Here is a 27,503-nt window from a genome sequence, read left to right on the forward strand (position 1 = left end):
GAAATCCTATCTTGCAAGCTATCCTAAATGCTAACATGAATATAACAATATCATTAATCATTCATGTTTTTATTTTAAACCTGCAAGGTACAGCGAGTATGGTGGTTTTGGATCAATCTTAATGTGTATTTAAAGACGTTTACATTTGTGGAAAAATTTAGGAGCGGATATAAAAATATATACTAAAAAAATGTTTAATCAACCAAAAATTGGAAGACGTTGCAGCAGCATAAGCAACAAAATGCACTGTAAAAAACAGGTTGTGCATGTTGCTCATGCACACCAGACCACGTTATCGTCATCCTTTTGCTGGGAAATGAATTCGAAGCTCCACAATTGGAATGAGGAAGGTAAAAACGCAGGCAATAGTCGACCAACAAGAAAAAAACCAACTTACTCGAGGACGTCCCTGTTGAAGGGCTTTTTGCTGTTGCCCAGGAACTCCCCGATCATCTGTCGACTCAGACCTTTCCTCTGCAGCAGGAAGTGGGCCACGCCGATGGGGGTGTCAGGGATGAATCCTCGCGATATCAGGAACTGCAGGCCCTTGTCAGGATTTCTGATGAAGAAGAATGTTCAGTTTTGTCATAATGTGTCCAAAATACTCAAATCTAGAGATGCTCTAGGGCAGGGATGTCCAAAGTGCGGCCTGGGGGCCATTTGCGGCCCGCAGGTAATTTTTTAACGGCCCCACAGCACATTCTAAAAATACGATAAAAAAAAACAAAAAAAAACATAAAAAGTGGTATAAAAGAGTAAACAGGTGACAATAAAATGTTGCTATGTTGACTCTAATAACACTAAGCTGTCATGCAGGCTGTTTCTTTCTTTAAAACATAACAATGAATCAAAAACAATGTTATTATGAATTATTGACCTATTTAAGGCTTCAATTAGGTCACATTAAGTATTCCACTTTGAGATATTTTTTGGGGAAAATGTCGCATATTTTGTGTTTGCCATATAAAAAACAATGTTTTTTTTTTTTTCAAAGAAGGGCGTAAAATGAACAAACAAGGAACATAATAAACAACAATACAAGTTATAATTGACGGATAGATCTGAAATTGATCTCGAGACTATTGTGTTAACAGTTTAAAAAAAAAATTAAGATTTATTTTTCAACACTTTACTGAGCAGGACCCTTTTGGATCCCCAATAATTTTAGTGAGACTTTTTTTTTTTTTTTAAGTGTCATTGCTAAAAAAAAACAAAAAACATTAAAATCAATGTTGTTATGAGTTATGTTATGAGCTCCAATTATTATATAATCTGAAATGTTCCACTTTAAAATTTTATTGGGGGAAAATATTTCATATTTTGTGTTTTTTCCATAAAAAACTGGGCTTTCTTTGACAAAAAGGGCATACATCTTAAATCTAAAAAAAACACATTATATTGACAGATATACCTAATGTTGATCTAGATATTTAAACTTTGAATAATAATAATAATACTAAATAATGACATTTTTTTTATTTTTTTTAACCTAAACCCTTTGGAGTCCCCAGTATCAAGCCTGAGTGGAGGCCTAAATGTATATTTTTTATACATATATTGTATTGGTTTTTAAAATAAAAAATATCAAAATGGCCCGCGCTTGCTTTGATTTTTCAGTGTGCGGCCCTCAGTGGAAAAAGTTTGGACACCTCTGCTCTAGGGACTGTTCAGCATTAATGCCCTCACTCTGTGTTCTCCTTTTACGTAACAGAGCTAATGGGTTTTGCGAGGTGAGGATAGATGGTCATGGTGGGTGATAAAGGCCAAGGGGAAGGGGGCTTAGAGAGGACCAGACAGAGCAGATGTGAACAAACGGCAGCGTGACTACAGCGTGAGACACGACAAGGCGGGCCAGGCCTAAAAGCATCTGCTTCCAAATCTCGCCTACACTCCTGACGGCGCCGTGTCTCTGAGAGCGAATTTGGCAGATGACTCCATGTTTTCCCAGGCAACACACGGATGAGCCCACATGGTGATTAGCATCTGTGATGAGGGTGTCAGGAGACGCAATACAAGATGATCTTGCCATTATTTAAAAACTCAAGCAGTAAATATGTCTGACTTTTTGTACCAAGAGCGTGTTTATGGTTACCGTGTCGGGTTTTCGTGAAAAATGTGTTTCCTCCGTTCACCATCTGGATGCCGGAGCTTGCAATTACTGTCCGGGTCATTTAGTTCTGCGGGCAGGATGGTGATGCAGGCAAGGTTTGTGAACACGAACACATACGCGCACACACGTTCTTTGCCTTACTGCTTAGTTAAACTGGCTTCTAATCAGTAGATTTGGTGTTTGAGCAATGCAATAATGACCAAATACATTTTTCCTTTTTTCATTAATATGTAACCAGAAAACACCTCCCAAAAGTAAAATGAAAGACATGTATAAACTATAACAGGGGTCACCAACCTTTTTGAAAGCAAGAGCTACTTCTTGGGTACTGATTAATGCGAAGGGCTACCAGTTTGATACACACTTCAATAAATTGCCAGAAATAGCCAATTTGCTCAATTTACCTTTAACTCTATGTTATTATTAATAATTAATGATATTTACACTTAATTGAACGGTTTAAAAGAGAAGAAAACACGAAAAAAATGACAATTAAATTTTGAAACAGTTTATCTTAAATTTCGACTCTTTAAAATTCAAAATTCAACCGAAAAAAAGAAGAAAAAAACTTTAAAAAAAATTTATGGAACATCATTAGTAATTTTTCCTGATTAAGAATAATTTTAGAATTTTGATGACATGTTTTAAATAGGTTAAAATCCAATCTGCACTTTGTTAGAATATATAACAAATTGGACCAAGCTATATTTATAACAAAGACAAATCATTATTTCTTCTAGATTTTCCAGAACAAAAATTTTAAAAGAAATTCAAAAGACTTTGAAATAAGATTTAAATTTGATTCTACAGAGTTTCTAGATTTGCCAGAATAATTTTTTTGAATTTGAATCATAATAACAAATATTTCACAAATATTCTTCGTCGAAAAAACAGAAGCTAAAATGAAGAATTAAATTATAATGTATTTATTATTCTTTACAATAAAAATAAATAAATTACTTGAACATTGATTTAAATTGTCAGGAAAGAAGAGGAAGGAATTTAAAAGTTAAAAAGGTATATGTGTTTAAAAATCCTAAAATAATTTTTAAGGTTGTATTTTTTCTCTAAAATTGTCTTTCTGAAAGTTATAAGAAGCAAAGTAAAAAAATGAATGAATTTATTTAAACAAGTGAAGACCAAGTCTTTAAAATATTTTCTTGGATTTTCAAATTCTATTTGAGTTTTGTCTCTCTTAGAATTAAAAATGTCGGGCAAAGCGAGACCAGCTTGCTAGTAAATAAATACAATTTAAAAAATAGAGGCAGCTCACTGGTAAGTGCTGCTATTTGAGCTATTTTTAGAACAGGCCGGCGGGCTACTCATCTGGTCCTTACGGGCTACCTGGTGCCCGCGGGCACCGCGTTGGTGACCCCTGAACTATAATATATGATCACTATATCATAAAAGTAGCTCCAATTGCTTGGATTTACATTATGTCACGCCCGGCTCATTAAATATGCGTGGTGGTCAAGCCAGCGTCTGTTCTTAATGGGTACTAGATGCTATTCAGTCTTTCCCGAAGAAAACCGCCCTATAATTGCGTTGTTTCGCATCAACGTCCCATTGGGGTTGTGAGTTTTTCCTTGCCCTTATGTAGGCTCTGTATCGCGGATGTCGTTGTGGCTCGTGCAGCCCTTTGAGACACTTGTGATTTAGGGCTATATAAATAAACATTGATTGATTGATTGATTGATTGATTGATTGTATACAGCTTTAAAAACTGTTGAAATCGCCAAAAGGAAAAATGTTCCTTCAGAGTTCCTCAAGAGGTAATCAAGAAGGGCGTAAAAGTGAAAGATTTATGACAGACAACGAGAAAAGGAGCACGTACTACAGTCCAAGGGAGCAGAGTCAAAGGACGCACAAGTTTGCAGTGATCACTTCATTAAAGGTTTGTTTGATACACTTTTAACGTTTGGTATTTACCATTTAAGTCCCATCTTAAAACTAATTTGTATACTTTAGCCCAGGGGGGCCCATTACGTCGATCGCGAGCTACCGGTCGATCGCGGAGGGTGTGTCAGTCGATCGGCAGTCAGGCATTAAAAAAATAGTCCTAAAAATGAGCGATCATAAATCTTCACTATGACGTCACTTTCGTCACTTGATTGACATTCACGGCACCCGAGGGTCTTCTGAGATGACGCTGGCTGCTGCCAGCTCATTATTAAGAAAAAATTACCAACAGGAAGGCGAGAAACACTTTTTATTTCAACAGCCTCTGGCGCCGTACCGTGTCGTCAAAACTCCAAAGACCGACTGCACAGTTGCACAATAAAAGCTCTGCTTCATCCTGCCTGCGCTAACAAAATAAGAGTCTCAGAAAGCTGGCGTGCACAAGCTAGCAAGCTACGGAGTTTGCCGCCAATGTATTTCTTGTAAAGTGTATAAAAACGAATATGGAAGCTGGACAAATAAGATGCCAAAAACCAACCACTTTCATGTGGTATTGGACAGAAAGGAGGACTTTTTTTCTCCTCCATTTGAAGATGCGGACGTTATCAGCACTACTGTCTGATTCCTATCAATGCAAGTCATTATATAATACACCAACTTATATTCTTGTCTTCATGAAAGAAAGGAATCTATATGTGTTAAACATGCTTGTATTATTATTAAACACCTTTAACTTATTAACAATATTAACTATATATGTTAAACATGCTTGTATTATCTTTAAACACCTTTAAATTGTTAACAATATTAAGTATATGTGTTAAACATGCTTGTATTATCTTTAAACACCTTTAACTTGTTAACAATATTAACTATATGTGATAAACATGCTTGTATTATCTTTAAATACTTTTAACTTGTTAACAATATTAACTATATGTGTTAAACATGCTTGCATTATCTTTAAACTCCTTTAACTTGTTAACAATATTAACTACAAGTATTAAACATTCTTGTATTATCATTAAATACCTTTAATTTATTAACAATATTAACTATATTAACCGGCCAATATTAACTGCATTATCATTAAACACCTTTAACTTGTTAACAAAAACATATCTTTCATAAATAAGTAAATATAATTTATATATATGAATGAGGTAGATCCCCACGAATTGATCAATTGAAAAGCAGCTCGCCTGCAGAAAAAGTGTGGGTACCCCTGCTCTAGCCTTTAAATAGACCCCCCTTTTAGACTAGTTGATCTGCCGTTTATTTTATTTTGTGCTCTGCCCCCCTCTCCCTCGTGGAGGGGGGGGGGCACAGGTTCGGTGGCCACGGATGAAGTGCTGACTGTTCAGAGTCGGGACCCGGGGTGGACCGCTCGCCTGTGCATCGGTTGGGGACATCTCTGCGTTGCTGACCTGTCTCCGCTCGGGATTGTCCCCTGCTGGCCCCACTATGGACTGGACTCTCACTATTATGTTAGATCCACTATGAACTGGACTTTCACAATATTATACAAGATCCACTCGACGTCCATTGCACCGGTCGCCCTAGAGGGGGCGGGGGGGTCACCCACATCTGGTTGAGTTTTTCCTTGCCCTGATGTGGGATCTGAACCGAGGATGTCGTTGTGGCTTTTGCAGCCCTTTGAGACACTTGTGATTTAGGGCTATATAAATAAACATTGATTGACATTGACTGATTTAGGTATTATCTTGACATTATTTGTCATTCTTAAACACTCTGCAAGTATAAATAAGCTTTTACCAAAGGCAGCAATCATAAATGAAGCTTTCAGCACATACACAATAAGGAGATCTATAGTTATATTTTGATAGATGGGGAAAAACATGCATACTCGTAAACGGCACGTGAAACATTGACAAGGCAACAAACATGGCTACAGACGCGAAGTTGAATCATGAAATGCAACCTTACTCATCAAGCAGAATCTTGATAGCAATTTGCTTGACCGAGCCACACACAAAGAAGTTCTAGGCCTCCATGCTTTTCCAAGTTTTTATCGGTTTTGTCGCAAAGAATGACGCCTGGACCACAACATAGTTCGATATGTTTGGGAATAATAACGGATAATCCTTGATATCTCTCGACATTTCTTTTTTTGATCAAGTATAAGGATCTATTCCATGGCATAGTTTGATTTTATGCCTCGTATCTGCTTTTTGCCGGAAGATCGAGGCCCCTTGCGTACTGAGACAGTTTGTGCGCTGCTTGCTGCATAACAGCCATCTAGGCTTGGTTGACCACCACTGTTTTTCAATTCCGGGAGGAAGTCATGAAAAATAAAACTGTTCCAATGAGGCGAGATTGCCCAAACTGGGTTAGAGTGTACAAATCAAGCGCTCCTTTTCTCGAACGTGCTGTGCTGTAAACAGCCTGTCTTTCCAGCTCATTGTAAACAAACATGGCGTCGATCGTTTGGGACTTCTTCACTGTTTCGGAGGAAAACATTTAACATCTTGACACTTTTAAACTTCTGTTGAAGTTGCTCTATATTACTTTCAACTATTAGTTTTTAATGACATTTTAATTGTTATAAATATAAATGGGTTATACTTGTATAGTGCTTTTCTACCTTCAAGGTACTCAAAGCGCTTTGACAGTATTTCCACATTCACCCATTCACACACACATGGAGGGAGCTGCCATGCAAGGCACTACCAGCACTCATCAGGAGCAAGGGTGAAGTGTCTTGCCCAAGGACACAACGGACGTGACTAGGATAGTAGAAGGTGGGGATTGAACCCCAGTAACCAGCAACCCTCCGATTGCTAGCACGGCCACTCTACCAACTAACAACATAAATAAAATGTATCATTATTATTATTATTATTATAAACTTAAATACATTAATAATGTCAATAATATAAAACTGTAATATATATATTTATGGTAACGCAAATTATTTTGATTTTAATTATCATTTACTTCTGAAATAACAGGAAAAATAGGAAATAGTACAATAAAAATGTATTGTATAAATAGAGGCCTATTTAAAAACCCCGGCTGATTTCTGCAGTTGAGTAAATGCCGTTTCAAGGTTACTATTTCAGCAAAACTTGGGTATTTACTATTATACAGTGTGAAAATGACCATTGTGAACACTTACAAAGCTATGTATTATCTTATAAAAGGGTGACTCATCCTTACGACATTAACACAGCCCACACAGAAGTTGATTCATCACTACAGAAATTAAATAAACACGTGCGCGTCACACTCACACTGCAATGTGTCACCCTGATGTAAACTCACATATTACCCGCCTCCTCTTATTGGCCGCTCCATCTCCTCCTCCCGCGTCCTTGACGCACCCCCACCTACCCTATCGTGCTGTCATTGTCATGCCGTCCACGCTCAGGGTGCAAACGTGCTCGTTACCTTTTGTACGCCTCTACCTGCCCTTTATCTTGCATCGCGTGCCCACATGTATGCAACCTTTTTTTTTTTAGTTCCATGCTGAGATCACCTGCTAACCTGGCGCTAGCACGCCTGTTTAAGATGCAGAGCATATAGTACATCGTTGCGGTTTTTAGAGTTTAGTGTGCTGGAGCTAATCAGCCTCAAGCTTGATTTGCCTGTTTTTACTTGCAGCCATTTGATTAAAAATGTGCTCACCTTTCAAAAAGGCTGACTGCAAACACAACTTATTCCCTTAAACACACAACGCGTTGTTGTCATTAAACACCGCGCGTGTGTACACTTCTTGATGACCTTTTTAAAATGGATCCGAGCGCAAACAGGACATGATCTAGCTGCCACTTAGACTGTTTATTTCAAATTCCTCGATACAATCGGTATTAGCATTTAAACTAGCTGTGCGCTTTAAATATTTAAATCATTAAGCTTGTATGCTGTAATTATTACACCAAACATCCTCCTAGTTTCTAGCGTCACGCTCACAAGCACAAGCTAATCGGCTTTACTGCACATATCTATTGCCTCTTACAGATCCGCGTGACAAGCCATAATTGGGGTAATATCTCTGCAAAATCTTGTTCACTCTGAAGTATTTTTGTCCCCACTCGCCCGTGTCTCAATATATTGTGACGAGAGCTTTGACAGACATTGATTGAAATGCTACCACATTCTCAGCCCGGCTCCCAAGGTGATGAGCCATGCGATATTAAAGGAGCCTCTAATTACGTCCCGGGTTGGAAGGAAGCATGGCCGCTAATGACAAGTTTAGCCTTTGCGGATCGTTGATCGTTATTTTCTGGATTTATGTCTTGTTTAATCCGACTAATTGAGAACCAGCTGTGCTATCTACAATTTAAAGAGGAGAAAGAGTTGAAAGTTTCGCGATTACTCACACATTGAATAGGTTGAGGCCAATGCGGTAGAGGCGTTTTCTCATGACGTCTGTGGACAGCGTCGGCGACTTGCAGCTGGCGGGGTTCTCGCAGTGGTAGCGGGGCAGGCTGAGGATCATGGCCTGTAGCGCCTCCTTGGAGGAGGCCTCCGACGTGGAGCGGGCCTCCGTGGAAGCGCTGCTGCTGCTCATCTGCTCCGAGCTGTTGTCGACTGTCTCCGAGCCACTTCGCTTGACTTCCAGCGGCTCTGCGGTGGCAGCAAGGAATTTAGGAGGCTCCGGCGGAGGAGGCGTGACCACCGCAACCTCCTCTGGGATGTGTTGGGGAGCCATTTTGTCAATGAGGGTCAAGGACGGCAGGTCCTCACCCGTGAGCTCTTCCTCACTCGGTGGTGGAGCGGGGAACTCAACATCCTGATCACATGTGTCCAAGTCTATTTCTGGGGGAGGTGGGTGCTCTTGAGGTGGTGGCGGAGGGTCTATGGTGTCAGCTGCTGGGGGAGCATGTGGTTCCTGTGACGTGTCGGAGAGCGGAGTGGAGTTTTCTGTAATGGAAGTGGTTCGTTGAGTGCAGCTGCCCAGCGTGACGGAAGCTGATGACTCCATGACAGAAGACGAAACCCGAAAGTTCTGGCTGTCAATCTGGACCGTCACATCCCGGAAGGCCATCATGAGCTTGCTTGCGCTTTTGGACAGATCACTCGGGTCAACCGGGCCTTGGTGAATTGCAGACTCCCCCTGTTCTCCCACCGCTGCTGCATTGAACTGATAAGCGCCGCCCTCTTGCAGCGAGCACATAGTTTTCAAGCTCCAGTTGCTGAGCGCATCGTCTATAGACTTCGCCAGCGACTGGACCTGCTCAGTGAAGGAGTCCTCTAGGTCGGTGAGCGAGCCACCCACTGTGGTGGGCAGTGACGGCGACCTCACCAGGGGGATGCCCGCCAGGTTGCAGCCTTCCGCCAGGGCCCGTTCGGCCGAGAAGCCCTCCGTGTTCTGTGTGCGCACCCTGCGTAGGGAGATTCGGCGTGGCAGGCGACTCTCGAGCAGGGAGTTGCGGATCTTCTCAAAGTTCTTGCTGAGCTGGTACTGGCGGAAAGCGGTCTGGATCTTGCAGGCGGCACGGCGGGAAATGAGGTGGCCGCCGTATTTGTGCTCTAACATTTCGATCTGGAAAGAACGAAAGAGAGGAAATAAACTGATGACTGATTGTTTATTTAGGTAGAGGTGTGTTCCCAAGTCTTGAGAGTCAAGAAAACTCCAAATGCAGAATCTTTTAGGATCTACAAGTCTTTTCTCCTAGGAGTGCAGAAAAGAATGCAGCGCTAAGGTCAAACACAGACAGTGATGATGAGCATGAATGCCTCTTTATTGCTAAGAGTGCAGATATTCTGAAGATAACAGCAGGTTGAGGAGGCCTACAAGGAATGTAGCACAGCAGTAAACAATAAGGGCTCTATGTGGATGTGAACATAAATGGGAAGACTGGGGGGAGGCTAAGGTCATGAACAATGGAAAGCTGCAAATTCATTGTGTATGGACCATCACTCCGTTTTTGCCAAAAAGTACCACAGTGTGGCATAGAGAGCAGCTGACTCGGAGCATTTGGACAAACCCTTGATTTTCTCTGCAAACAAAACTCATAATCTCCACAAATTCCATAGCGAGGTCCTCTGTGGAAATCAAAATTGTCTGAAGGCCAACGCTCCATTAATCTAGCCTGTGAAAAATGGCTGTGGGAAACAGATACAGACGCAATGGAGCGTCCTCATCTGGCGGGCGCTCAAACACTTGATGAAACCCCCACGCTTCTCGGAACAATTGGGGCGTGTGTATCTTTGGAAACACCCAAGTGCGAGCGCTTATCTCGGCGAGTCACATTGTGCGGCGCACATCTTTTGAAATCCCTCCTCGTTCAAACTTAATGGACGATTATATTTCTGTTCCTGCTCTGAACAGCTACAAGTGGAGGGGGTTTCGGCTTGAAAAGATAACCGTGTTCACGTACTAAATGTACTATTAAAGTGGCGTACGGTAGAAATAAATGAGCATTAGGGAGATAGAGATGCTTTGTTGCGTGAATGAAGTGTCACCAAACTGGCTCATAAATTGGACACTTGCAACTTGTGATCACCATTATGATGGTTAGTCCTCATTAGGACATCTGACATACAATTCTGAAAGTTTACTATCCAAAGAAACTTTATGGAGGTGCCCCTGAATGTAAAGAATAAATGTCCGTCTTTGGCTCTAAGTGAAAGCTAATGTCAGGGATCTGGAGGAACGCCTTCCAAGTTCCCTTTCTCTCTTTGTGTCTGCATGACACACTAGGAATTACAGCCACCAGGACAAGCAGGAGGAGAAAGGTAGGAATGAGAATTAAAACCATCCTTGCGATTCCAACAGGAAAATTAAGACTTTTTCTGTGGACCGAGACGACAAAATGACAGGTGAACAAATCGCCAAGGACTGTCACCTGGACTCCTTATCACTTCACTAAGCACTGATAAAGAGATTAATCCAAGGGAATCCAATTGATTTTTGAAGGGGCAGACTGGCCTCACAGTCTCCATGAGTGCGGTAGGGAGCATGCAGGCATGGTAAAAAAAAAAAAAAAAAAAACTATACAGGAAATAGTAAACAGGTTTTTATGAAGGAGCATAAAGGGGACACGTGAATATCTTAAGAGACATCAAAGCTGCTGGAGTGGAAGATAATTGCAAGAAAAAAGAGGTTGAGGGAAGTTCAGGGTGATTATGGACATTTTATGTGATGATCCTGCTTGAAACTCAAACGCGAGTAATTGCTGGCTACAGGAGCTCTGACTTATTTGGGACACCAGGTACTGATGGACAGATTCAAATACTGTATGGGCATTGTTTTTACAGTGGTATCACAATTTGCCTACACCCCATTTTTCATACGATTCAATTTTAAAACAAACATGTTTTACCAAAATTTGTAGAAAAAAAATGATTCGGTTTTTGCTTTTTCGACCTTTTGGGCCAAATTACTAACAAAAACCAAGGTACCACTGAATTCTATTCTATTTGTCATCAATCATCGCTGGGCTAGGTGTCGCTACACACAATAATGCAAGTTGGACCATCCGTCCAAGAGGATCAAAAGTCAATGTTAGCACTCGTGCTCATTCAAATGTCTCACAGTGGACAAACATCTGCATGATTAATGAGCTGATTATGCAACAACCAAACTGGGACACACAGACAAAACTAATGCTCCCATGCCAAGTAGAGACGATATTTAAAGACCTGACGTCATTGTTTTGCTGATGCATCTTCACCCAGGAGGTTCAGTGACTAAATTGAAACAATTTTCTTGCTTTGGAAAGGAAGTAAACTGCAGCGACGTTTCCTGCTCCAACAGCGGGAGTCAAGAACACGGCTAAAACTTGGGAGGATTTATTTTCTAACATCAACCTGTCACACTGTGCATTTGCCAAGAAATGAGGCTTTCCAAAGACTCAACTTGTGACCTTGTTGGATATTTTATTGCCTTTTTCGTGGTTTTTTTGTGCGTGTTTTCCTGCCCGTTTGCGATCAAAGTCTATTGCTTCCATTTTGGACTCTGTCTGTGACATGGGCATTTTCTATGGAGTTTTTTGGCCTTTTGTCCACACATTTTGCACAGCTAAAGTGGAGGACACATTAATCATGAGGTTGCTACACTGCAATCACGGCATTACCCTGCACTTCTAATTACAGTGTAGCCATTGTTCCAAGGATGCATCCATCCCGTGCATGCTCCCTCTCTACGGAGGGTTAATCTCAGTGTTCTGCAGCTTTGGTGACGTAGCGTTATGAAGCAAACGTACAAGATATAAGGCAGCCATAAATATGTGATTACAGTCAACACAAGCAATTGATATCAATCCAAAGGAATTAATTCTGCTTCCTTACCTGCATGGAGATCTTGAAGGGTGTTGGGTTAGTCGAATGACAAAAAACAATGCACGGCAAATGACGGATGGTCCTTGGAAATGGAGATGGAATATTGTATGAAATCCCTGATGACACAATGTTGACAGAAACACAGAGGTGAGAGCAAGGGAAAGGATGTGCACATTTTTCATACGACAATCATCAGCTCATGTCGCCGATTTAGTAACAAGATGGCGACATTCGCGTGCGTTTATTGTGCAGGGAAGTTCCACCATGAGAATGACTTAAGCGGCAGCAGAGAGTCAAACTTTTTCAACACAACAGACAGCGGTACAGGACAAGAAGGTGATGGGACCCCACTGAGACCATGACATGGTGGTGATAATGATGGTGGTGATGATACACTTTGGCCAGTCCATTGAATTAAAAACAATACCATCGTAATCCTCAAAGCTCCCGACAGGTGATCACACAAACACGCGTGAGGTTTATCCCCTACCTGCTTGTTTTTGAGGTCAAGCGAGAGCTCATAGTCGGAGGTGGCCGAGTGCGAGCCGGCCCCGTTACGCTGCACCCTCAGGGGCGAGGCCGTGTGATGGAGGCTGGCCCTCCTCGTCGTTCCGCCTCCTTTAGCTCCTCCCCCTTCCTCCTCCTCCTCTTCTTCCTTATCTTGAGCATCCCCTGCTTCCTGATTTCCCTTTGTTTCCTCCTCTGCTGTGCACTCTTCCTCCAGGCCACCGGGGGGCGGTCCAACTTCCTGCGCTTCGTCCCCGCCCGAGGATTCGACTTGAATCTCGAGCTCTGCTTCTGGTTCAGGTTTTAATTCCTGTTCAGTTTCGGGCGGCGACTGCTCCGGTTGAGGCTCGCACTCAGGCTCCGGGGGCGGAGTCTCTTGGGGCTGTGGTTGTGACTGGGCCTCACTCTGCAGCTCCCCCTCTCCTCCCTCCCCTTCCTCACCCACTGACGGGTCTGGAGAAAGGTCATCGCTGCAGAAAGGAGGAGAAAACGCAGAGTGAGGTGGCTGGTTGTTTCGCCTTGACCTCTGACCTCTTCGCCGGGGATGCAGCGGTAAGACGCGGCCTGGTGTTTACTAGTTTGACTTGTCGGTCTATGCACTTGACAAAGACAAGGTGGACAATATACAGCTGCACAATGTTTTATGGGGGAAAAAATACAGCAGATACGTCTTCAGAAAATAGTGCAGATTAACACAATTGCTAGCTAGTTGTGAAACACACACACACACACACACACACATACACACTCCGGGACAGTCATGCAGCTGTGTGTGGACTATGTGTAAATGGTGGGATTCACTATGTTGATAAAGAAAATATTATAAAGCCTGGTTTACTGTATATATATATATCTATCTATCTATCTATATATATATATATATATATATATATATATATATATATATATATATATATATATATATATATATATATATATATATATATATATATATATATATATATATATATATATATATATATATATATAGATAGATATATTGTTATATAAAAACTCCTTATACACACTATATAAATATGATCCTGAATATACTGTAAAACGAACCATCTTTTTCAAGATCCATTTTTGCATAACTAAAGACATTTTTAAAAGATACAATTTCACAGAAATTGTGTAAAATATACAGTCAAACATTGTTTTTCTTACTTTTTCCAGAAGAGATTGCCACCCAATAAAGCACAGACTAATTTGGATCTGCACCAAATCAGGAAAATGCCAATATAATATGTGTGGTGCAAACAGAAAAGTTCAATGAAAAGTATTGATGATTAGGGCTGTCAAATTTAACGCATGTGATTAATAAAAAAAAAAAGATCGCATTAATCATGTTCGTACACAGATTAATCACATATTTTTTCGACCACACATGCTCCTTTACCTTAAACGTGGATGGTTACCAGAGGGTTGCTACATGGTCAGTGATCAATTTAATGCATACGCCAGTGTAGTGCTTTGCAGTATACATCAGATTAAGACATAAAAATATCAATCGCACGATATTATTCTCTATTGTTTATATCATAATTTTAGGTCTGGGCTGCGGCTAATGTAACTGCAGCAACACTGCTACGTTGCCGAAGCATTTTTACGTCACTTTAAGAACAGTACACAGTGTTAAAATGCGACAAAGTGCTAAGCTTACCTCAAAACCACCGAGTGATGAAAATAAAAATACAGCAAAATGAGCTCAACAGAGTTGTTGTCCAAAAGCACCATCTAGGACAGGAGTGTCAATCTCGTTTTTACTGACGGCCACGTCGCAGTTTGGCTGTCCTTGTAACCGTGTATACATGTCAAGAGATTCACCTCATGATATTATTATACAATTGCCTACACATTTTATTTAAGTTCTTTTTACATACACTGGGGAAAAAAATTTGAAGAAGACAAATGGCAGCTTTGTCGGCACAATTTTACCATAACATTCACGGGGGTTTTTATAGCATGTTCCTATATATTGAAAACTGGCACCATACATTTTTTAGGGTAAAATTCTGTCAACTGAGCTGCCAGTTTTTTATCTTAACATCTGTTGTCATTTTTACAGTGTACCATTTTAATGGATAACTTGCTTTGAAATCATAAGTCAAGCTGATATTTATTATTTGTTAACTAACAAAACATACGAAATGTTTGATAGTATTATATTTGTTGCAAAAGTGGATAATACTAAACTTTGAAATTATTTGAAATTGCATGCAATACATTTTATATATATTTTTCTGTCAAAATCGTAAGAACAAATACATTATTGACGCATAATATTTCAAGGCTTTCGCGGGACACATTAAATGATGTGGCGGGCCAGAGTTTGATTTGAGTTTGACACTAAGACAAGCAGTACCACAGACACTGAGAAATTACAGATTCCATCTATAAATTCATTCTACCCTAGTATACAGTGTCGAAAACCAGGGCTGGTACTCAATTTTTTTTTTGTATTGTCCATTTTATATATAAAATATGTTCGAAATAAAATGAGAAAATATTGCAAAATTGGCATTCATTTTATGTCTGTATTACAGGATATTTAGATTTATATTTTGTGCTCTTTTCACTATGTAAAGCGCTTTGAGTCACTAGAGAAAAGCGCTATATAAATATAATTCACTTCACTTCACTTCTTTGATAAATTTCACTTCAAAATACACCTCATCAGTACTTAAATATAAAACTGTTACCAGGTTTTCAGCAAATACATGGCGTTAATTCAAGTAAACCATCTTATAAAATGTCAGCATGTGACATTCTGATGATGAAATTGCATTTACCGATACGTCAAAATATTAGGGTATTCTTAATATTCAATAAGTTAGTTTAAATTATAATTCAAATGCAGAAAAGTATTTTGATTAATCATGGCTAGGGAGGTGTTTCGGGCACGTCCAACCGGTAGGAGGCCACGGGGAAGTCCCAGGACACGTTGGGAAGACTATGTCTCCCGGCTGGCCTGGGAACGCCTCGGGATCCCCTGGGAGGAGCTGGACGAAATGGCTGGGGAAAGGGAAGTCTGGGCTTCCCTGCTTAGGCTGCTGCCCCCGCGACCCGACCTCGGATAAGCGGAAGAAGATAGATGGATGAATGGCTAATCAAAATTGCCAAGTGTGAACAATCTGATTTTAAAAATCAATCGTTTGACAGCACGATTGGTAAGATAATTAAATGTCAAGTGTTGTTTGCTATCTTTTACTAAAATGTTTTTAAAAAATTGTTAGAGAAGAATATTTGAATTGTATTTAAAATTGTATTGCTTGTTGAGATAAAACTATTTCCGACTGGGGATAGTAAATAAAGACTTTCGTTTACCTAAATTATTGCACCAGCAATAATTTGTTAGTGCTATTTTAACACAATGCGTTATGTTAGCTGTGTTTTATGCTGAATTGTATACATCCAGTCCAGTCTTTGTTCCAGTGCTCCCTGACATATTCAATAAAAAGTAAATTCCACACTGTAATGTTGCTATTTGGACACAGTGGAGACGACCCAGAACGAAACAACCTAAGCATCGTTCCAAGCGCTGCAGGCCTGCTGGTGCTTCACGACGCAATGTGGAGACATCGAATTTGGTGTCACTGGACTTTTGGATGGCGCCTCATAAATATGTTTCTGAATTTGTATGATGGCAATAATCCATTTGCCTTTCCTTCGCACTTGCAGGAGGCTTCGTTCTGTGAGGGTTCATCACCCATGGCAGCGTCTGAGCTGGAAGAAAAGTATCTTTAATGGGCCTGAGCGCGATCTGCTACTTCTAAAATAGACGTACGTGTGATGAATAATGGATGGCCAAGTAAAGTCGCACGCCGCCTTTTCACTCAGCTGCAGGTGAGCAAAAAATAGACACAGCAGAGAGAAAGGTGGGGGGGGATGTATCGGTAGATGTCTTTTAAAAGGGGTACCCTGCCATGTTTGCTTGCATTCTTTATAAATGAAGGCTTTCCATTTGCTGTGCGACTTGTTTGGATGGTGACTACGCAGCCTCAATCATACATCCATCTGTGGATTTTTTTGCCATAAAGAATTGTGTTGATGGTTTAGAAATTGAACAATCTAATATTCTTTGGATCAATAAGATGATGCCGTGCAGTCAATGGAGGCATCATGGATGCGGCAGCAACCAGCAAGGGGCGCGGTTAATCCATACCCTAAAAGTTTGGTGCCTATACACTACAGCATCAATAGCAGGATACACATACTGTAACTCATTGTTTATTGACCATAGGGCTGGGACCCATTGTTGGTCCGTGAGTGCCTAAGCTGCCGTACTCTGTTGTAATACACTTGTCCACCACTTATGGCAGTAATGGCAGTATAAAAAAAAAATGTAAGCGCAAAAAATATGACTTAAGTGGTAAAACTGATTTGTACTTGTACTGTTTTGTACTGATTTTATTGACACTTTAGTTAAGACACATACTAATTATTAATTTAGTTTATATATTTTAGCATAACATAATTTGTATGTAAGTGTATTTTATTTTTCACCAATTTTTATGCAGTATATTTGGTTAGTACTTATTTTTCTAATCAGATGAGGCAAACCTAAGTTTTATGTGTTAAATGAATAATAATCTCTGTGATTAACACATGGTTTCATATCTGACAAGGTTGTAAACAAAGTCATTTTGATATACCCGTAATTATTGAAAACAATTACAATTATTTTCAATTTGAGTGGTCTCCTTGATCATGGAACTCGTCCAAAACCGCAGTTTCACCCTTACCACGGGTGATAGCCCAAAAAGCAGGTTGTGACGTCTGAGAAATGGCGCCCCTCAGGGATCAGTCCTGGCTCCCCCTTATTTAACATCTACACATATGATCTGCCAGTAACAACTGCCAAAAGGTTTGCATATGCAGACGACTTGGCAATTATGCATCGTGCAAAAAACTGGCGGGAGTTAGAGACAGGCCTGGCCCTAACCAATCTGGCGCCCTAGGCAAGATTTTAGGTGGCGCCCCCCCACATCGGCAGTGAAGTGTATATACTCACAAGAAACCGAATAGCTTTGTCTTTGACCTTTTTTTTTACTTAAAGAAAGCAAATTAACATATTATATGAGAATGTTATGTTATGATTATCTTTAACCGAATCACAGCAGTGCTCAAATTAAAAAACAGCATTCCCTCTCATGTGATATTGCTTAATTAACATTAATGATGTGCACTTTAACAACTAGGCTTACAACTATACCTAATATATAAAGGGGTAGAAAAGTGACTATTACCTGCAGGGCAAACATCAGCTAACCAGAAGGCAATAACAATGTAAACAAAAACCACCTGCTTAAAAGATCTAATACAAATGTCCCTGAGGAATGTAAGGTGGGAGTACTGTAATTACCTAACGTTACATTATTATTTTCCATAACAATTTAGCCCCCTCCACAATATTAACCCGACGTTAAAACAGAACTAGCTATTTATTGATTAGCAATTGCCGAATCATGTAGCATTAGCTTAATGCTAAAAAGCCAGGTTACTATCACGTTCTGTAACAGACAAATCATTTCATGTAGGCTAACGTTACCTCCCTGCTACCTCTGTCTTTTTCTCGTTTCACCTCCTCTTTTCTCTTTTTTCTTCCCTGGGCACCTGACAGTTTTGGCCGTTTTGACATCTTGTGTTGATTTTTTGATGTGGTGAACACTGGTGACGTCCAAAAAGAGTCATGATACCGGAAGGGAGGGGGCGCACCGTGCGGGGGGAGGAGGCGTAATGTTGTAACAAATAATATTTCTATTAAATAGGCTTTACTTTGCATTTTAATTAACGTGGGATTATTTTTTGTATCTATAAATAATAGTACCAACTTTTATTTATTTATTTATTTTTTCTCCAACATTTGTGGCACTGGCGTGGCGCCCCCTGATGGACGGCGCCCTTAGCATTTGCCTATACGGCCTATGCCACGGGCCGGCCCTGGTTAGAGGGGTCTCTTACCCAGGACATGGCAACCATATCCACTTATCTCCAGAAATGGAAGTTGAAGCTCAGTGTAACCAAAATGATGACAGCAGCCTTCCACCTTTACAACAGGGAGGCACAACGTGAGCTTAACATCACTGTTGATGGACGTCCTCTACCCTTTTCTGCCGAACTGATATATCTCGGCATTAGGTTGGACAGGGCACTAACGTTTCACCGACACCTGGAGTCACGGCACATAAAGCTAACAACACACGTTGGGCTTTTGAAACGACTGGCTGGATCTAGCTGGGGTGCTGGCAGTGTTACACTTCGTACATCCACCCTTGCCTTGGTCCACTCTGCCGCTGAGTACTGCACACCTGCTTGGTGTCATAGTGCTCACACTCATCTCATAGATAAGCCGATTAACAACGCTTTGCGTTTAGTGACTGGATGCCTGTGTCCCACACCAACGGACAATCTTTCCATCTTAGCAAGTATTCAACCATCTGAGCTTCGTCGCAAGAGAGCCACACTGTCTCTGGAGCCTGGGCACCTTCTTCATGACTGGCTTCTGTCTCCTCTTCTTAGAGGAGCTTAAATCGAGACACCAATTTGTCCCTGCTGCATTGGAATTGCTAAATGACTTTAACCAGTCAAACGTCAGTGTAGCAAACTGGGCGGACTACAAATGGAACATGGAATGGCGGGAAAACTCTTCCAGACTCCATGATTACATCCCTGAGGCCAGTACATCACCACCGGGAATATGATTTCCCAGGCCTGTTTGGGGCCAGGTTTATTCGCCTTTGTACTAGCGTCGGCCTCTTCCACTCAACTATGTGCAAATGGGGTATGGCTTCATCTGCGGGATGTGAATGTGGTGCAGAGGAGCAGACTGCAGATCACATCATAACATCCTGTCCCATATACCGCCATCCTAATGGGAATTGTGGTCTGGCAGCTGTGAATGAGAGCTTGTTCAGTTGGCTGTTAAATAATCGCCCAGCTGTATATTGGTTACACCTCTAATCAACATCTTTTTACAAACAAAGAAGATTGTTTTCTGTTTGACTAATTTTACTTGATCAAACATTTTCTACCATTCCACACTACAAAATAATAAAAGTTGACAATACAAAGGTCATGTGTTCGATCCCCGGACTCGGGGTCTTTCTGTGTGGAGTTTGCATGTTCTCCCCGTCACTGCGTGGGTTCCCTCCGGGTACCCCGGCTTCCTCCCACCTCCAAAGACATGCACCTGGGGATAGGTTGATTGGCAACACTAAATTGGCCCGAGTGTGTGAATGTGAGTGTGAATGTTGTCTGTCTATCTGTGTTGGCCCTGCGACGAGGTGGCGACTTGTCCAGGGTGTACCCAGTCTACCGCCCGAATGGAGCTGAGATAGGCTCCAGCATGCCCCGCGACCCCAAAAGGGACAAGCGGTAGAAAATGGATGGATGGATAGTGCCAATCTTGCAGTGAAGGAATGTGATAACCTTCCCGAGACTGGTGGAAAATAAATGAAGTAATTGTAAGTTAGTATATTTGTATAATATATTAATTAAAGTCTTTTTTGATATAACCTTTACATATTATGGTTATTGTTATTATAATAGTGTTCACTACATACTTCCTGTATTCTAATTTGCATGTTGTTTTGTGGTGAGGTTTACCTCTGAACTTCAGGTTCTGCGTCATTATCAGTTTTTTTTATGTTAAAACAAGGCAATAAACAATGCTTAAATAATATCTTTTTCATTTGTCAATGTCCATCTTACAGTGGAAGCAACGCAATCGATCACAGAGCGTGCAAATCAAATTGCCGCCTCTATGAGACGTGTAGCATGCACGCTGGCATTTACAGTATATGCATCAGCACAACCGCCATACGGCCATCGTTTGCTCTGCAGCGCATCAGCCTTCCTTTCTTTTCGTGCTTTCCGTCCTTACTGCACCTGTGCGAGAAGATTTAACACCTCCAGATGTCAAGAATGTGTAAGATGGACGAGCAGAATGACCTCAAGTGTCGAGTAGGACTGCTGCTGACCCGAGTGTATAGTTACAACAAACTCAATCAATTGGATATCATACAAAAGAGACTACAGATGTACGGCTTTCATATTTCTTTCCTGGAACGGTTGACACTTTTAGTAAATCTCCTACCATCCCCCCACAGAACTGTCACAGATGCCCCTCACTTAGAATGAATGATGCAGAGTGGAAGCCTCTGCATTAATAAGCATTTCTGTGCTCATATGCTCTGCTTGATGTATGGTGACTATATGTGCCATTACCACATGCAAAGAAGTCAATTTAAACTGTAAAAATGGATAATGTCATAAATTAAGGCTTTAATGGCAAATGTGTGCGTCATTTACCTCACAATTGTAACGTTTGCAGCGTTGCTTCTGTTCGCTACATAAACAAGAAGCTGGATATAATGGCCGACAGGAGTAAACGTTTAAATAAAGGTTCTCAAACTCAAATTAACTGGGAACCACAGGAGGCAGAGTCTCTAAATGAGGCTGGGCTGCATCAGGTATTTCACAAGAACAGCTTTGTTAAAAAAAATCACATTTTCTAAAATGTCAATTTTTATTTTTTTAACACAAAATAAGATGAAAACATAAATAAACAAATTAAGAATGAAGTAAATACCGTATTTTACGGACCATAGGGGGCACTGGATTATACGGCTGACTGCCGATGAATGGTCTATTTTTTAAAATCTTTTTTCATATATAAGGCGCATTAAAGGAGTCATATTATTATTATTTTTTACTAAATTGATAACACTTCTTTGTTGTCTACATATCACATAATGGTGGTTCTTTGGTCAAAATGTTGCATAGATTATGTTTTACAGATCATCTTCAAGCCGCTTTCTGACAGTCGCTTCTGGATGCGCCGTTTTGTGGGCGGTCTTATTTACGTGGCTCACCTTCCGCAGCGTCTTCTCCCCGTCATCTTTGATGTACTGGTGTAGCGTGCAAGAACGGGAGTGGAAGAAGTGTCAAAAGATGGAGCTAACTGTTTTAATGACATTCAGACTTTACTTAAATCAATAACGGAGCAGCATCTCCTCCTCTGGAAACAACAACACCGGAAATGTGTCCCGTGAAAAAACGTCCGACCGGAACTCTAATAACTAAAGTTCCTTGGGTAAATAATAAAAACTCACTACACCGGTATGTTTTAGCACTTTCACGGCGAGTTTACTGACAGACATAAGTAAGAACTTTACACTACTTTATATTAGAAATGGCAACAGCGGATGATGAAGGCCACATAACAAAAAGATAGACGTTGTCGGCACGGACTACAAAGGCGGACGCGCGCAATTTTCAGGATTTATGCAGATCCCAAATACAGATCAGCAGGTACCAGAAAGTATGAAAAGTTGCTTTTGCATAATATTGCGAAATAATACGCCAGATAATATGTCTTACCTTATACACACACTATAATAATACTTGTATGTTGAAGCACATCAGACGGTGTAACCTACACTTATCTCTTATGTTTGACTGCCATCTACTGGTCACACTTATCATTACACCATGTACCAAATACAATTGCTTTGAGATGGGTGAACTCAACCAAACTTATTTCGTACATTAAGCGCACCGGGTTATAAGGCGTACTGTTGAGTTTTGATTAAAAAAAATGATTTTAAGTGCGCATTTTAGTCCGGAAAATACGGTTCATGCTTGGGGAAGTGGAATATATTTTAATTCCACTAGGTGTCACTGTCATGTTTAGCCGACGCATGGAGAACATCTCGATGCACGGAACGTCTTTTCCGCTTTTTCCTTTTCAGCAGCAGGGCAGTCGGCGAATAATAGCCCGGTAGCGGTCTCCTTTGTTTTTGCGCTCGATGTTCATGTCTTTCATGATGACATCAACACCATGGCATTTGTGTTATCCGCCGTACTATTACTGGAAGAAGAAGCGGAAATGACAAGGTGCTGTTCTTGTTGCTGTTAACCTAGTCGTGAAAACATTTTTTTATAATATGATGCATATAATTTTGGGGATTTTGTTGGTGTTTTTGACATTTAAAAAATTGGTCTTTTGTATCAACACTAAATTGTCTCTAGTGTGTGAATGTGAGTGTGAATGTTGTCTGTCTATCTGTGTTGGCCCTGTGATGAGGTGGCGACTTGTCTAGGGTGTACCCCGCCTTCCGCCCGATTGTAGCTGAGATAGGCTCCAGCGCCCCCCGCGACCCCGAAGGGAATAAGCGGTAGAAAATGGATGGATGGGTCTTTTGTATTTGTTTTTGATTCTGCCTCATTTATGCGAGTTCAGAATTTCTCTTTTGCAGCATTTTCTTATTCCATGCGTTTTATGGTGTTTGGATCATTACTGCGAGTTTGCCCGTTAAGACAAGAAAGGCATTCTTTATTTTCTGGACTCTGCTTCACATTTCTACTCAAGTTCTGTTCAGCCATGAACTAATGAGCAGGAAAAAAGAATCACAGGTCAAATAAGACGTAATTCTTCACCTTGATCTCGAAATGCGAATTGCTCATGATTGGTTGAAAAGTTATCTTGGTGGCAGAGAACAGTACGTGCATATGAATAATGTAGATTCAGATAAAAAGATTATAACACATGGAGTACCCCAAGGTTCTGTATTGGGACCAAAATTGTTTTTATTGTACATTAATGATATCTGTAAAATCTTTAAAAAACTCAACTGTATTCTCTTTGCTGATGATACAAGTCTGTACTGTTCTGGGCAAGACCTTGGCCATCTCTTAGGGACTGTAGAGAGTGAACTCCACATACTAAAGCAATGGTTTGATGCCAACAAACTATCAATCAACCTAAATAAAACAAAATATATAATTTTTGGAAATAGGAAAAATAACAAACAGTGTCATATAAGAATTGATGATATGGAGATAGAAAGGGTGTATTCAACAAAATTTTTGGGAATCCATATAGATGATAAATTAAATTGGAAACTGCACATAAATATACTTAAGACAAAGATGGCAAAAAATATTGCTATGTTACATAAAATAAAAAACTCCGTAAATGAAAAGGCTCTTATCATGTTATATAATTCTTTTGTACTCCCTTATCTTAATTATTGTGTCGAAATCTGGGGTAACAATTACAAAACAAACATTAAATCTATATTCTTACTTCAAAAGAAAGCGATTAGAATTGTAAATTATGCAGATTATCATGACCATACCAATGCTCTGTTTATTAAATTAAAAACATTAAAACTGCACGATCTTGTTGACCTCAACACTGCTATTGTGACGTACAAAGCTCATAACCACATGCTGCCTGGGTGTCTACAGGAGAGGTTTAAACCCAGAGAGAATCCCTATGACCTCAGAGGTTCAGCTGTATTCCAGAAAGCTAAGATAAGAACAAGCTTAAAAAGTAGATGTGTTTCTGTCAGGGGGGTTCAACTGTGGAACAGCTTGGATTATTCCTTAAAATGTTCCAGTTCTATTCACACATTTAAAAAACACTTTAAGACCAATGTCTTGAAAAAATATATCACTCTAGAATCAACACAGTAGTTAATACTATGATCAATGTTAATTCAAATACTAAATGTGGGTTATAAATAATAATGGAAGTACAATTGTTTGTATATAGTATATAAATTGGTACAAAGGTTTAACATGTCTACAAGGATATTTCACATGCCTTTACTGTGTATATAATTGAACTGTGTTTATGTTATGTATAATGTGTATTTATAATATGTTGTACAATGGACATTCAATAATTTTCGGAAGTTTATTTTGTACCTGACATTGTTTATAGGGTTAGGCGCAATAAGTGTTCAACTTCAGCCTAAACCCTTTCGGTCTGCAACATTTTCATTTTCAATTTAAGAATGTACAACTGTTTGTTTATTTTGTTGACGATTGACCGAAGAATAATAAACTTGAACTTGAACTTGAAATGAGCCATCACCAAACCTTTTTTTTTTACTTCCTAATCCTATATTTTTTGAAAGAATGTTGCAAAAGACATTCCCTCACATCTTCATTTTAAATAGTAAAAAAAAGTAAAGATATATAGTACACGGTGCAACATGTGCAAAATTCTCTGATTCATCACAACATAATGGCTCGGTTATGGAAATGCGAATCAATAAAGTGCGCTCACTCGGGTGGCCTCATAAATAACACTATTTAGCACAGAGAGGAGGACATCTGGCGTAAAAGAGAGTGAATGAGTGTTTTGATATGAAATCTATAGCCCGGAGAAGTCCAAGTTGATTCTTCACAAGCAGTAGCAGGTGTGTGTTCTAAACACGTTTCCTGATATGATCCACTAAACATATTTGCTTCATCTGGCAGGAATAAGACTTCACTCAACACCGGGGCCCTCACGGCTGTTTTGGCTGAGCACCTGTGTACTCCTAGCCATAGGGATAAACACATCTTAGATTACCGCGTATTCCCATCACGGAACACGTGAACACCACAAATGCCGTTTTAAAACCTCCAAGTGAAAGCGTTCTTTTGTGTGCACAAAGTGAGCAAGAAACAACAATGCCTGGAGAAAGCTCCAACAAACAAGCTCCAGCAGCCGTTTTGCTAAATAGCGCGCATTAATTACATTTAGAGTTGAATCTCCGTTTCCTATGCCCCACTTTTTGTAAGATGTTGAGTGCAATGAAAATGTCAGCCAAAACGTGTCTTGGTTTTCTTCGTAGGGATATGTACCTTTCACATTTGAACCAATTCGGTACTAATTACGAATACCTGAGAATCGACACCTTTACTCAACGGTACACATTTTACACATTCCACACACTAGGGACAATTTAGTGTTGCCAATCAACCTATCAATATCCATCCATCCATCCATTGTCTACCGTTTGTCCCATTCGGGGTCGTGGGGGTGCTGGAGCCTATCTCAGCTGCATTCGGGCGGAAGGCGGGGTACACCCTGGAAAAGTTGCCACCTCATCGCAGAGCCAACACAGATAGGCAGACAACATTCACACACACACTAGGGCCAATTTAGTGTTGCCAATCAATCTATCGATATATTTGGGTTTTTTGTTGCAGACGATTTAAAAATGTTCAAAAAATCGATTTTTTTACTCTTCTTGCTTCGGCATACTTTTTGCCCATCAGGAGCTTCCGTAGCTTTCCATAGCCGCACACATAGAAAAACATGGCTAATGCTAATGCAAACGAGGACGGGATGTCTGTTCCCAAGACATGGTTTAGCGCAGGGGTCGGCAACCCAAAATGTTGAAAGAGCCATATTGGAGCAAAAATACAAAAACAAATTTGTCTGGAGCCGCAACAAATTAAAAGCCATATTACATACAAATAGTGTGTCATGACATATACATTGAATTGAGATGACTTAAAGGAAACTAAATGAGCTTAAATATAGCTACAAATGAGGCATAATGATGCAATATGTACATATAGCTAGCCTAAATAGCATGTTAGCATCGATTAGCTTGCAGTCATGCAGTGACCAAATATGTCTGATTAGCACTCCACACAAGTCAATAACATCAACAAAACTCACCTTTGTGCATTCACGCACAACGTTAAAAGTGTGGTGGACAAAATGAGACAGAAAAAGAAGTGGCATAAAACACGTCCTGGAAAGTCGGAGAAAGTTATACATGTAACAACTAAGGTGAGTTCAAGGACCGCCAAAATTAGTAGGACAAAACGGCGCTTGCCAAATACTCGCATGTTTAATACAAACAGTGTGATTTATAACAATTAGGGAGGTTTGTGTCATGTTTGTCATCCTACAGAAACAATATTAAAACAATAATTTTTTTCCCCCTCATCTTTTCCCATTTTTCATACATTTTAAAAAAAGTTTCAGAGAGCCACTAGGGCGGCGCTAAAGAGCCGCATGCGGCTCTAGAGCCGCGGGTTGCCGACCCCTGGTTTAGCGGCAACAGGCATTGAACAAGGGACTGCAAAGTTTCTTTCAAAAACTCATCCGCACAACAAACTTGTTCCAGCATTTGAAACCGAAGCCTCCAGCCGAGTGCAGGAAATACATTTGTTTACGAGGCGAACAAGACGCAACAACATAACTACAGGCTAAAAAATCACCTTACCACAGTGGAATCATTTACACAAGGTATGCACGATGAGAAAGAAGTACAATGAATAGAGAGATCACTAAAGCAGTTGATCTGCACACCGCCAAGATGTGTAAATGAAAAATGCTGTGTTTACTTCATCTACTTACTGAAACAAACTATAGTCCTCTCAATGTTTTACTTAATTATTTATTTGATACAAATACTGCATTTTTATTAACAGAAGTATGTTATTCAAGCCGGAAGTTTGAAGTTTGCACTCAGATTGTTTATTTGCATGCAGTGTGCAATGCTACATTTTTGTTAACAAAAACTATTCTATTCAAGCTTTTAATTTAATTATTTAAAAATTATTCCACAAAAAGCACAATTCATATCTGGTCTGAAAAGAACATTCTAAAAAACAGAATGTTTTTAAGATTAAGATGAAGTGTCATTCTAAACTACTCCTTTTTGATCTAATAAAAGAAAAACTTCTTTAAAATGATTCATCCAATGGTTTCTTTGAAAAGTAGGGTAAAAAATTGGAAAAAAAACGTAAATCTATTTTTTGGCGAAAAAAATCAGATTAGATTTTTAGGCTGTATCGCCCAGGCCTAATGGTGTCTAATTGTTATGTCTTGTTTTCTTAGACTTCAGAGTATCATTTGCAAGTATTATATAGTTTACTTTGCATGCAGTTGCAAAACCATGACATTAGACGGCAGTAATGCAAAGACTACGAAACA

The 27,503-nt window shown here is 40.0% G+C and overlaps 1 protein-coding gene across 6 annotated transcripts in view; it reads right to left on the reverse strand.

The window, feature by feature from the left end:
• Positions 1–27,503, reverse strand: part of iqsec3a (IQ motif and Sec7 domain ArfGEF 3a) — a 122,914-nt gene that overhangs the window by 42,201 nt on the left and 53,210 nt on the right. For 4 of the 6 annotated variants that reach the window (XM_062064885.1, XM_062064884.1, XM_062064887.1 and 1 more), the window contains exons 3-5: positions 12,750–13,236; positions 8,353–9,518; positions 398–559 (exon numbers count right to left, since the gene is read on the reverse strand). In XM_062064885.1, coding sequence (XP_061920869.1) covers positions 398–559; positions 8,353–9,518; positions 12,750–13,236 — 1,815 coding nt within the window. Of the gene's footprint in view, positions 1–397; positions 560–8,352; positions 9,519–12,268; positions 12,376–12,749; positions 13,237–27,503 lie in introns of those variants that run through there. The other 2 variants (XM_062064888.1, XM_062064889.1) reach the window with 2 other exon arrangements.

This window comes from Entelurus aequoreus, linkage group LG12 (genome assembly GCF_033978785.1).
Source record: "Entelurus aequoreus isolate RoL-2023_Sb linkage group LG12, RoL_Eaeq_v1.1, whole genome shotgun sequence".
In the NCBI taxonomy this organism is placed as follows: domain Eukaryota; kingdom Metazoa; phylum Chordata; class Actinopteri; order Syngnathiformes; family Syngnathidae; genus Entelurus; species Entelurus aequoreus.